This window comes from Telmatherina bonti (assembly GCF_933228915.1).
Source record: "Telmatherina bonti genome assembly, chromosome: 5".
Lineage (NCBI taxonomy): Eukaryota > Metazoa > Chordata > Actinopteri > Atheriniformes > Telmatherinidae > Telmatherina > Telmatherina bonti.
In genome coordinates, this window is record NC_136623.1 from 31,350,377 (window position 1) to 31,363,807 (window position 13,431).

At 39.7% G+C, this 13,431-nt stretch overlaps 1 protein-coding gene across 3 annotated transcripts in view; it reads right to left on the reverse strand.

Annotated features, from left to right (window-relative positions):
* Nucleotides 1-1,749: 1,749 nt before the first annotated feature.
* Nucleotides 1,750-13,431, reverse strand: part of rspo2 (R-spondin 2) — a gene marked incomplete at both ends in the record, with an annotated part of 62,361 nt that continues 50,679 nt past the window's right edge. For 2 of the 3 annotated variants that reach the window (XM_079241374.1, XM_079241372.1), the window contains one exon: nucleotides 1,750-1,865. In XM_079241374.1, the coding sequence (XP_079097500.1) occupies nucleotides 1,750-1,865 (116 nt within the window). The remainder of the gene's footprint in view (nucleotides 1,866-13,431) is intronic. The other variant, XM_079241373.1, reaches the window with a different exon arrangement.

Here is a 13,431-nt window from a genome sequence, read left to right on the forward strand (position 1 = left end):
ATGAGTGTGTTTATTCTAACAAAGTGGCTGATCGATTAAGCGTCGCATGATGAAAGACAAATGCCACGGCCAAATACGGGTTGTTAGGGGATCACATGAGAAAAAGATTGATGAACTATCAGCGACATGCATCGTTTTGGTAGGATTCAGGAAGATACGTCACTGTGAATGACAACCCGTTAGCAGTACAGTCATGCCATTAAGACCCAATCGACCATATCCAATCCTTTGGCTGAAGGTAGAAGTAGTGTCATGCAGCGTGACATAACGGCTTTCCCAAATGTTTTTTAAATCACTTAACTGTGTTCAGAAGTGAGACAAAAACACAACAGTTTCAGAGTTTAGCCACATATATTATAACCACAGACAATAATGAAAGGCTTTATCATACAATCACATGAAATGTAATTTTAATAAAACACAATGTACACATATGCAGTCCTATGACCATACATTAGCTGGAGCCTAATTAATAAACCTATAATATGTAAAAGCATAGTTTCATTAGTTGTAGTTTTTTTTTCTCTTCTTCTTCTCTAGAGCATTGAAATCAGTAGATGAGGTCAAATGAACGTAACAGGCTACAACACTTGTATAACAGACAAAAATCTTTTCTGCATGTTAAAGATATGCACTGCTATAAGGAAGTCAAATAATATCTCAGCATATAGGAGTAACAGTATGAGGCAAAAGATCTCACTGAACAACAAAAGTACAAAACTGAATTAATAAATAAATCAAATATATACCATATAAATGAAATAGCTATGAGGTGGCTAAGTTTATTAATTGTTTTTAATCATTTTAATCCATAGCTTGTATTACAACCTTTTTTTTTACGTTTCTAAAACATTTAGAACGGTGAACGAGTCAATACTGAAAATACAGTAATAAGCTTTTATAATTAGATCAACTATGTACACGTCTGTTGCCATGCTAGTCCAACAACTAAATTTATTCTTTTTTTTTCTTTCTTTTTTTAATAATTTGACACTATACAGTTACAGCATTAAGCGGTCTGAACGTAAACAGTTTGTGCTGAGAATAAAATACTTTGCAACTATGCATGGTAATTTCTTTAATATTACTCTCAAAAATGTACATAACATAAAGGCCACACATGGGGACACTCCGTCTCCGTTTCGAGGGAGGGTGAGGGTAGCTTTGACATAAATATAGGAACAAAAAAACAGTCTCCTTTAGTTCAAGATGCCATTTCCTTGTCCATCAGCATCATTTGCTTCAGCTGAACCTCCTCTGTTTCTTTATCCCGGAGCACATCTGTCATACCTTCCCAGAGCAGTTTAGCTCACCTATCCACCGCCCTCTAACTGGTTCTCCCGCCTCCACGTTACCTCTGGTTTCCCCTCCCTCTCCTATCACCTTGGACGGTTAATGACGTGGTTAATGATGGGAAATTAGTTTCAGTTATGTTAACTGTGAAGGTCCATAGGGCAAGGGGTGGGACAGCCGGGGCGGGGCAGAGTCACTTGGCAGAGGAGGAAGTGGCGGGAGGCAGAGTGTGTGTTTATGGTACTAATATCACTCATTATACGACTCATATTAGTGGAGAGACGGATTTGTAAGGCGTGGCTGTGTCCTGGTGGGCATAGTGGAGGTCGGGGAGAGGGCTGGGGGGCGGGTGGGGAGGTGGTGGTGGGGGTTGCGGTAGTCGTCAGTCAGAGTATGGGTGCAGCAGCAGATAGCAGCTTCGTGTTGGTTCTTTTGTTCACTGGGTAGTTTCAGTCCTCATTGGCTGGTTCGCGCAGAGGCCAAGTGGTCACTGTGCTGGTTCTGGGCCCGAAAGCGCAGCCTCTGCTTGTTCTTCTTCTTTGGCTCTTTGGATCGGTGCTTCCCTGAACCCCCTGAGAGGAAAAGGACAAACAGAGAGGGAGATGGTTTGATTCATTACTACTTTAAAATATTATATCTTGAAAATAAGAACCTTCTTGTGTTCTGAACCTTCTTCATTGTTTCAGCGACTATTGTCTCTTGTTTTCTTACTCTGACACAAAAAACTCGTGGGTGTTCAAAACATCATCTTTATTTCAATTTAATTCAGCTTTATTTGTATAGCACCACTTCACAACAGTGTTGTCACAGGGCACTTTACATACATGAATCAACATACACATCATTTCAAGCCAATTCATACATATCCTATAATAGAAACCAACTGATTGCATCGAGTCATGACTTCAATCCAATCCCCCATCCTGAGCATGCACACGGCGACAGTGGGAAGGAAAAAACTCCCTTTTAGCGGGAAGAAAAAACCTCCGGCAGAACCTGGGCGTCAGTTTGGTTACATGCATCATTTAAATCCCTGCTTAACCCCTTATATAGGGGTTACACTTAGGAAGAACACATTTTTCAGCAATTATAATGAATCTTAGGAATACAAAGTTGGAAATAAAGCTGATTTTCTACCAGTCGGTTTGAGTATGTAAAAAGTACTTTGTTTCATAATGAGTCAAATTTTGGGTATTTTTATCATGTTTATTAGATCTGTAACTGTTATCTAAACTGTTTGTCAAATAATAAATTAATACTTATTATCTAAAGAAGATGAGAAATGCAATAAAACATTCTCTGTTTCTGTTTACTCAGTGCAAACATTCAAGAGTTAAAACAGAACATGTGCACTGATACAAATCTCTTGCATTCCCACCTTGAGTCTATTTCTACAGCTTTAACATCTGCTGTAACATCAAATTTTAATGTCCTTTTATTTTCAGATTCTTCTCGATTCTGGACATCTGGATGAAATAAGTTGGAGGACATATCCATTCAGGGATTCAATAAAGGAAGCTGATTATTCACGCTTATCAGTCAGACTCTAAATCTGGACAGCTTGTCAGTGTTAAACACCCAATGATTAGCATTCTATCAGGTGAAAAGCACTGCTGTTTTCCATTTTCATTTCCTTTTTTTTATAACAAGATTACCTAAAACAGTAGTTTAAAAAAAAAAAAAAACAGGCACTAAGATTTATTTCCTTTGATCTGAGAATTTGGTACATGGGAAATGATCCTGTATTGTATGTATGTGTTTTAACAAGAAAAATCACAGATTCACTACATAAAGAGTTAACCTTACATGATGGATGGAACAAAACATATCAGATCTCAGCTCACTTTAACTTCAAAAACAAAAACCTCAGTTCTGAACAAATGTCGTTTTGGCCAACACATTTCACTGTCACAGCAACCGACAGAAGAGATAAGTGTGGGAAGTTGCGTAACTGTCTTTGCTGAGTTGGAAATGTCCCCGTGCCCAAGGTTAATCCATCCCAGGTTTCTCTGGGATGGGCAAAGCATGCTGGGAACTGACTTCCTGCTTTTGTGGAAGCTTGTGTGGTGGTGGTTCTGCACCCACGGCTCTCTGCGACAGAGAAATCTTGGCTACTGGACCACAAAGCAACAATCTGACTGCCAAGGCCACAAATAAGATAACGAGGTGTGTGTGCAAAATGCTTGTGAGCAAGGGGGGGGGGGGGGGGGGAGTGAGTGTGAGGGAATTTAAGGGAGAAGAAAATCTAATGGGGGGAAAAGTGGGGTAATGCTTGGATGATGAGACGCTATCTGGATCCTGATTAGAACACAGTGAAACAAGCCACGCTATGGTTCGCCAAGGGAGGAAGCAAAGGAGAGTAATACAGCAAAACAAAGTCTCCAATGCAAGCTTTTCTGCCTCATTCTGGATCTTATTATTGCACTTGTTCAGGCTTTTTTATTTCCTCACAAAAAAAATGGTAACGGTGTGTGAAATGTGGCATTATCTATAATTGCCTTTTCAGATGTGTAGCATCGTGGTGGCCCTTTAACTGCCCTCACCCCAGACCCCCCTAAAAAAAAACAATTTCCCATTCTCAGGACTTTACTGTGAGGTAAATGTAAAAAATATTCACCGTTTAAGCAGAGAGGTCTCTCGATGAATAATACAGATGCATGCAAACATCAAACCATCTTGGAGCCATTTCCTGCAATTAATCTAATCACGTTTTTCGAGTTGCCAATGTGAACTATGGTAATAAAGTTTCTCGCACACAGCTCCCTTTGGGAAGATTTTTTTTTACATCAATTCAATCAAACTCGCATGTCGTTAAATTGAAATAGATTGTCCAATAGCTTTGTACACTTGCCGAGCTGATTCCACTCAGACTTTTTGCATGACTTACTGTACAATACTTGTTAAAGCAAATCTGAAGCTCAAAGGTATTTGGCCTGTTGGTTCGTTTATTCTAATTGCTCTTTAAAGAGGTCATTTTTATTTAAAACAGTGTTGCTAGGTGCCCGATAAACACAACTTTCAGTGCAATCAGCTCAAAATGAATTACATTTGATGGGACTATGGTGCAGCATTAATTCCCTCTGAAACAGGCCATTCCTTGGATGCAAGGCTACATTTAAACTAAAAAGGCCTGCATTTACAGCAATTGCTTGAAACACAAATAAATATGTGAGAATTAAGTTAAAAAGCAGTTTTCCTGGTTGTTCAAGACTGGGCGGGAGATCTTTAACCCAAAGTTCACCACAACACACACTTAGTGCAGAAACAAATACACATTTAGACTGAATCTTAGATTAACACACCTACTTCATCGGAGCAATGTTGTGTTTTTCAGTTGTGGTGATAAGTCGACTTTCTCCTGGTTTACTATTGAACTAAAATCAATTATGCAGAATAATCAGAAGTTGTATAATTAAAGTTTCTGTCCATGATCCAGTTTTCAAATAAACTTTTTGGTTTGGTTTTGTTTTAACCTTTGTTTACCGTCAGGTTGTAACTGTATGTGACTGTAATCATTAAGCAAAGACTAGTAAGTAGTGGAAACAAAAGAAGAAAACCAAACACACTGGGGGAAAACTGGAAAAGGACAGGATTTGAACAAGGAATCCCATGCATGAAAACTAAAAAATAGAAAAAAACAGCAGAAAAAGAAGGTTTAAACAAGGGGGCTACAATGTTAAGCTAACAGTAATATGAAGTTTTGAATGACAATGCGGAGAAAGACAGAGCAATGTGAAATGACGTGTATTTAGAAGAGTTCCAGATTTCTTACTTGCAACTGTATGGAGACAAAAATGAGGCACTTTTTTTTTTTTACTTTGTACAAAGCAGATGCTTTGATTGCCAAAAGCAACAAATCTGCTGATTCACCTGCTAGCTTACTAAGTAACACATTAGAGGCACAACATTTTAAAAAAAGTGGCATCGGGTGTTCATTATGCTGTTTTAATCAGCGTACCACCAAGGCTGAGCTAATGCTAAAAGTTGTAATATTCACAGACAAGATGGAAAGATTCTCGCTCATAGACTGCTGGGATAGGCTTCAGCTCCTTTGTGACCATTAATCGGACTAAGCAGTTTGGATCATGAATGAATGAATGGATGAATGAATGAAGATGGAAAGATGAGCATTACAGGCCACACGTGAGACAGTCTCAGCTCAATCCATTTCAGACTCATGGGAACCTGACATTTAGCCGACATGTTTTATTACACGGCTATCTATGCTGGGGAAAGCATGGACTGCATTTTTTCAATGAATTTAACTTATTTGGTGAAGTGGTTTTGGCTGTCCCCAGAAAGTTGTTGGGAAGGAAAAGTACAAGGTGGGACATTCGAAATACATTTGAGAAAATGGCTGCTTATTTTAAAAAGACATGTGTTTCTGTGATATTCTAGGAATGAGTTTACAGTAACCTACCTTGTGCAAGAACAACAGAGATAGCTGCTTATCAGTTAATAAGACCTTCTCCTCATCTTCTCCTCTGGGTTATCCAGCGCATCTCAAGACTTTCAGCAATCTTCTTTTCTTACAACCAGCATCTAGACTCCTGGGGATGCTATTACTGTATCCTATCCTCATCCAGGAAAACATTGCTTCTATAATGTCACGGCTGATCAGAGCCCAACCACTGAAAGTCTTTATTAAACACAAGAAATATTTGCTTAAAATAATCTCTCTTTTACTGAAATGAGTTTTTCAGACATTTAAAGTCAGACTGTATTATCTATAATTTAGGTGACATATACCTTGGACAGAAATGATTCTTTTGGACAAAATAATCAGATTTCCAGAGAGCCACAAAATTTAAAACCCCTTTTTCTTTGTTACTTCCTTTGTAGGAAAGCTTTGTTTTAGAGCCTTTTTCCTATTCCTTATTTTGCCCATGGCTGCAGCCAGTTGATGACAGCTGTCAAGACAGACTACAAGTAAAATCATCACCCTGCACATGATTTATGCTGTGCAACAGCGAAAAAGTCCTGTGGATCTCACAGAGGAAACCAAATACACTCCATAAACTAATGGCAGTTGTTCAGAGTTTACCAGTGTACTTTCAAAGAAAAACTCACTCTTTCCCAGCCTCAAAGATTTGTTTATCTTATTTAGCAAATGCTGACAGCATCTGACTTTTAAGAGCGATCACATTTGAAACAGAGACTAATTTCTTACAATATCACTCCTCCGTGGTGGCATTATGAATAAATATCAACCCTCAGGTCAAAAGCCCCTAAACTAACTGATGGTACTTAATAAAGCCACTTCAGCAATAACTTAGGACCATATTTCATATCCCAATCTCAATGCTGACAGCTAGAGGGCAATCAATCCCCATATAAACCCCTTCCCCCTCCATCAGATACAGACCTAGTGAGATGGGCCATCATATCTACCCATGAACTCCCATTTATCCTTTCCTCGGGGTAGCAAACGCTCTGAACACCAAGCTTTCATCTTCTCATATTTACAACCGATGTAATCACTTAAGCTGATTACCAGGGTTCACAGAGGAAACAGTTTAATTTGCCTCAACTGCTTTCAAAACCAAGAACAAATTCATAAACCTTCAGCATGTAGAGATAATTTTGTCTTGGAAGGCTCAGTGGGTTTCAAATCATTTTCTGTCTTTGTTTTGCGTCGTAACTGGCACTGAAGGGACGGAATCAGCGAAAGGTGGCTTTTATAAGTAAATTACAATCTTTCTTCGTAGTTTTCTTTCCGTTCTGTCTGCATTTAAAATAGCTACAGCAAACCACAGTTTCTGCAATGTTTGGTTGCCCTTCATCGGCACAGCCTGCCTTTGCCAGCTTGATGTTTGTGTGTTTGATTTAGAAATGAGATGATGAAACAAACAAAAATCTCAAGAGCAAATCAAAATGTTTTGCCTTTCTGAATCAGAGGCAGAGCCTGTGGCCGTTACCGCTGTCAAAACTGACAGTATGAATCCAGGTTTGCGCAAACATGTGAGTGCATGTGAGATACCCGGCCTTTGTACCTGCTCAGCTATAAGCTTCAATATCACCTTTGTGAGCTGGAAAAATACTTAACGTCACATGTAATCTTTTCAGCTGCAAAAAAGCAGTGTGCAAAGAAATATTAAACTCCTCTGCATGCACTGCGGTGGATGTTCGTCAATAACTTCTTCAAGCTAGTCCACCGATTTTTCTTTTTCTTCCCCATCATTCCTGTTTTCCCTCTGAGTTACTGTGATGCCAGCTGAGACTCTCTCCTATAATTGACATGACTGCATGGTGAAGACCAACCTAAGAGTTAAGCATTATTAGGCATATCATATTATTAGGTTTGCACTCCAGAATAATATCTCCTTGTGGAGTGGCAATATGACTGCTTGCCCAACTGATGCACTGAAAGATAATCAGTCAAATCCATATCCAGAGGGAAGGAAGCCAAAGCCAAAGCTCCCATCATCAGAACTAATATCTTTGTTTTGGAAAAGGGGATCCTATTCAAGAATAAGTTAAGTGTTGTATTCCCTTGAAATATAGCTTCTATTTACTTTGTCACCCTTCAGACCTTCGTGAGATTTCTCCACTTAAGAGAGGGAACTGTATTCTTTTCTTTGTTTGGCTTCAGGCTACTGTGGGAGCATCCTTATGTTAGCATATATATCCAGAGAGGAGCAAGGCACCCACCATTGGCATGGGCCAAATACCTCCATCCACTAACGCTCCAGTGGCAGTGCAGGAATCGAAAGCCTAATCTTATCTCCACTGCCTTGCGGTTAAAAACAAAAATCAATGGCTGACCTCGGGAAGGCATTAAGACATACGGTAAGTGATCCTATGCTGCTGAAAACGCGCCCTTGCTCTCCTGTTACATCATCGCTCCACTCGACGCAGACAGTCAATTAATAATTTTTCACTGGATGTGGAGGAGACATGGATGGGGAGGCGGGGGAGCAGAGCAACAACAACAAAAACATCCAAACAATTTGGAACAGGATTCCAGTGGACTTAAGGAAGGTAAAGCTGGACTTTTTGGCAGCTTGGTTTTTTCATAAACAGGCCAAAGAGAGAGCCATTATTTGTGAGCAAAGGAGAAAACTACTGGCGCCAGTGAGATTTGATTTCAGTGGCAGAAATTGGATTAGCAGCCATTAAGGGCCTCCTCACACATACATTTATAATGCTGTGAAGGGGAAAGGATCTGCAGCCATCCAGCGCTCCCTCTCCTCACACACCGACAACTCCTCTGTCTGGGAAAAGGTTACGGGTACTGACACTGCCCTACGTTGCTCCTGAACTTAGTTTGCAGTTGATTAATTGTTGGGACACGGCAATATGACCTCAAGTGACCCATAGTTCATTAAGGCGTAGGGCCAGAGGTAAGCCAGAACTTATAGTACTGCTTTGTGCTGCTGTCTCCCTGCAGGGAAATACTGTAGAAAGGTGATTTGACATTTGTTGCAGAGGAGAACTTGATACTGATGAAAACATGTAGAGCAACAGACATTTCTCGTAGCTACAAGGCCTGAATGGAGAAAAAAAAAAAACTCTAATACTTTAGAAGGAAACTGTTATGAGACAGACACAGATGATGGAAAAATGAAATCAGCGTTTTGACAGAGAGGACAATCATTTACAAGAAGCTCATCTTGCCAGCCAACTGACAAGAGGCTCTCTGCACAGCATCACTTCAGTCTAACAAGGTTACTCTGGATGACACTCTTTCATTCACTCTTTTCGGCCTGTCCTTCCCTTCCTGCTGTGCTCTGCTTACTATCACCGCAGCACTGGGTGAGAATGATTTAAAACATACACATTCCAATTTAAAAAGCTAATGTTGGGATTAGGTCGCTCATTATTTTCTCATCTATGGTCCGGTGCAGATCTTCACTGAGATTTAAAAAAGCAGGTTAGCTCACAGTTCGGCTCTTTGATGCTTCCATTCACTGACAGTAAGTTAAAGCGAAAACCCATCCAGGAGATTAACGTCTCCGAGCGAAGTCGCTGCAAAACATGCATGACTGACACAGTGATTAATACTCTCGATGGCGAGTGTAGACAGAACTCTTTTTCTTTTCCCTCATTGGAGATGGTCCATCGCATCAGCGAGAAGCAGCCGCAACCTGCTCAGAAAGGCTACAGAACAGATGATGACCCTCAGCGTTAAAATTTCCTTCCATCAGTCGACACAGAGTTCAGAGTCACGCTCTGCTGCTTCTCACAATATGGTAACTGTTCCCTTGTGCTGTTTGGGTTACCACTGCTGGCCCGAGCTCTCGTAGGAAGGTTATCAAGAAGAAACCTTCCATGACAGATGTTCAATTAGGTCCATTTCCAAAAGTGAGTTTTGCTTTCCAGAGATATTTCCTATACGTCACCTTCATACAAACACTCAAGCATGTGCTTCAGAAATATTGGAAAGTCAGAAAATTCTTCTTCCTGTGGTGTTAAAGAAAAAAGTGTGTCAGATTTCAAAGTTGGAAACTTGGGGAATGATTTGATGCTAGTATGCTAATATGTCAGTTAAATCCAGAACGTGTTGCTAAAGTCGATATTCAGCTATTTATTCCAGTCATAAGTGAAATCCTACTAAAAACACGTAGCAAACCGTAATTTACATGCAAGTGAAAGTGAAAATGAGGATTAAGCAGGAGATGGGCGTGTCTTTGAAAGTGCCGCAGGCAACTTGACACAAGGACATGGACCTAAATGCTCTAATCCCTGGTGGTATCGCAGTTCCATCATTATTCTTAACTGTTTGGAGGTGGTATCAGACACAGAAGAAAAAAATGAAAAAGGAGAAGAAAAAAATTAGGTCAGCAGAGTTAGATCACATGACGTAATATGGTTTCTGGTCTGTGACATTTTGCCAACCACTACAATTTCCCCACTTCCACTTGGAGCTGCCAAAATGTAAAGCCTAAAAGTTAAGCTTTAAAGCAGAAATACCTAAACACATTGGCGCCCCCTGCAGCAATGAGAGGTCATCTGAATGGAGAAGCACTTTACATTTGGCTCATCTTGGAAAAACATGGCATCTAGTAAGGAGTCTCTATCTATTTACAGTTCTGAATTGAGGCATAATCCTTATTGGCTTGTTTCCATTCAATGGAGCCCTGCTCCATGAAGTAGCTTTGGATGGCCCATTGTGTCATGAGGGTACTGTCATCAGACAGGCAGAAAACAGGCATCGCAGCCGGCCTGCTGAGTCTGATGCGCCTTGAAACCACAGGACTCAAAGAAAAGCGAGCAGCCCCCTCTGCGGTCTGCTATCTCCCCACTGACTCATCGACACATCTGGGCCTAAGTATATAGGGGCTCTCTTGGCCTACAGGCACACGGCTAGATTAGGCATAATTAGCTTTAGTTGACTTTAATGAATGGCTTAATGTTGTGTTTCATTTCTGATGAGAAAAATATAAAGTTAGGCACTTTTCAAAGGGAGGCCCCATACTTGTGTTCCTCAAGGCTTGCTGCTAGCGTGGGTCTGTTTGTTTTTCTATTTATTGTGTGCAAAGGGGGCAAGGCACTGCAGAGAGGGGTTTGACATGCAACCACAGAACCAAAGATCAGGAAACCTGCTGAAATATACAGTAGCCAATTCATCATTCAAGCTTGTAAGTTACTACAGATGTGAACTCTGTTTGTCTCTGCTCAAAGATAATAAGAGCCATAACGCTCCACTTTAATTTCCATGTCTTCTATAGCAAGATGCGATTTCCATAAAGCTTTTGATCCATCTTATATTTCCCACATGCAGTGATATAAAGCAGGAAATGTCTCGCAGAGTTATGATAGTCATCTATCTCGGTTTCTGATAAGTGTACTGCATTGAGCTGATGAAATTAATAATTTTTAACAGACTCAAGATTCAGCAAGAATTTATTTGCTCAGTTCAGACCTTGATAACAAGATACTCTTATGCTTGTGTGATACAACTGTCATTTATATCTCTGCATCTTTAAACTGATATACTAACTTACCGCTGTAGATCATTATCTCTGCTGTGCCATTATGGAGTAAAGCTAATAAAAAGGGATTTTGGCAGTTCACTTTGGTGTAATTTTGTACAATCTACCTTTTACTTTTTACAGCAAATCAGCCTTGGCATCCTCTGACTAATAGACTGAATAGATTACACCATCACCCCCTCAGAGGACCTCATCAACCTTCCCCTCTGCATAAAACCAGCACCTCAAAAGGATTAACTGTGCAATTTTAAAAGCACTCTTATACCAACAATGGATCAAGGTAGGACAAGCAGATTCCCACTGGCATTAAACAAGTATTTATAAGATTCATTATTTTTCTGTACCCCCATGGACAGTGCTGGCTATGGGATTTACCAGGATCAGCCATTTCCCATGCGCCTGCAAGTCTTGACCAAGAGCTCCCCTGCATGGCAGCGCCTGAGCCCATGTTTTGGAGAAGAATGAAAGTATTGTTTAAAAAAATCACCCAAGAAGGTACTCTGAGACTCATGTACCTTTACCACCCCTATGGTATCATGAGGTCAGGGTGAGGGTTTTTATAAGTAGACATATAGTGTCTCACTGCTTAAAGGTATACTTCAATCTATATGATGAGCTAATTAACTTACTCTATACAGTATTTGCTCCAAGAACGAGATAAAATTGTTAACAACTGTTTATAAATCCTTTAGCACAAACAAGGTTCTCTTCATGTCTAACATATGAAGAATTTCACTGGAGAATTCTGTAATGGCAAAAGAAACAGCGGTAAAATGTGTCTGAGAAGTAAATCCATTGTCAAGCACATCCAGCTAGCCATGCCGTTGCATTCTCAAAAATATGGCTGAGTCCGAATGTCCACTCTATTCCCAACATAGTGTCCTATATAGTGGTCAGAACATTTCTAGGGGTGTCTGAATGCCCAGAGAGAAAAAAGTAGTGTACTCAAAAATGACTCAAAATAATTCTTGAAAAGTAGTGAGCATCGATGGGTCAGTAGATGGTACGATCTAGACCACAATGCATTGTTTGCAAGAGCTCAAAGTGACAAGAACATCAAAGCAGATTGAAAAAAATGTGTGTGTGTGTGTGTGTGTGTGTGTGTGTGTGTGTGTGTGTGTGTGTGTGTGTGTGTGTCTGTGTGTGTGTGTGTGTGTGTGTATATATATATATATATATATATATATATATATATATATATATATATATGGATATGTAAATAGAGATATATATCATATATTGTTGCTTGTATAGATAGATAGATAGATAATTCATTTTATAAACGTATTAGTTGAATAAATATTCAACAAAAATAAAATAAAATAGAATCTGCGACGACAAGTAAATAGCCAGCTTCATGTCCAAATTGCCTACAGAATGAATGCACTATAGAGTGTAGCCCTGAGTAGTAAATGGGTGGGGGTTAAGGAATAGAGTGGACATTTGGACACAGCCAGAGTCAAAGTTAAAAAAAGATCTTCTTTTGTGTGGGATCAGATAAAATTTAGTTGACTTTGCTATTTTTTAGCATGGAAGAGAATATCATGAACAGGATTGCTAATGAAGGTGAGCAATTGGTAACAATCACCTTGAGACATTGTTGAGTTTTATACCACCACACCACAAACCTGCCATGTTTTGAAACCACAAAAATTGGATTTCCTTTGTCCCAACAATGTCAGCTAAGTGGTAAGACTTGCCAAGAAGAACTTTGATTAAAACAATAGCTTGCTACATCAGGCAGCAGCATAAGAGCAGCCTCTGTGATATCCATAGCCTATTGCTTAAAAAACCCAGCAATGTAATGTTGATGGCCATCAGTATTACTATAAACTTATTACCAATACAGACTACATAAAAGATGGATGTAATCAATCACATCTTCAAAATGAGCACATGCTGATGTGCCTTTAAATGCAATAATGAAAGTCACAGATGCTGGATCCAAACAAACTCTTAAGTGTATTGATATGTTGCTGTGCTGAAGCTACTTTGACTTTAAAGCCTTCGATAAAACACCATGTGCCATGGTTCACTATATCTGCAAACTTCTGCTCCAACTCCATGATATAAATGATGCACGAACCCATTCACTGTAGGACATACTGATGCAGAAGGAGCTTAATTTGCAACACAACTTGAAAACATGTTTGATTCCAACAGACTCCTATTAAGAGAGCATCAACCTGTCTCAAAAAATGTG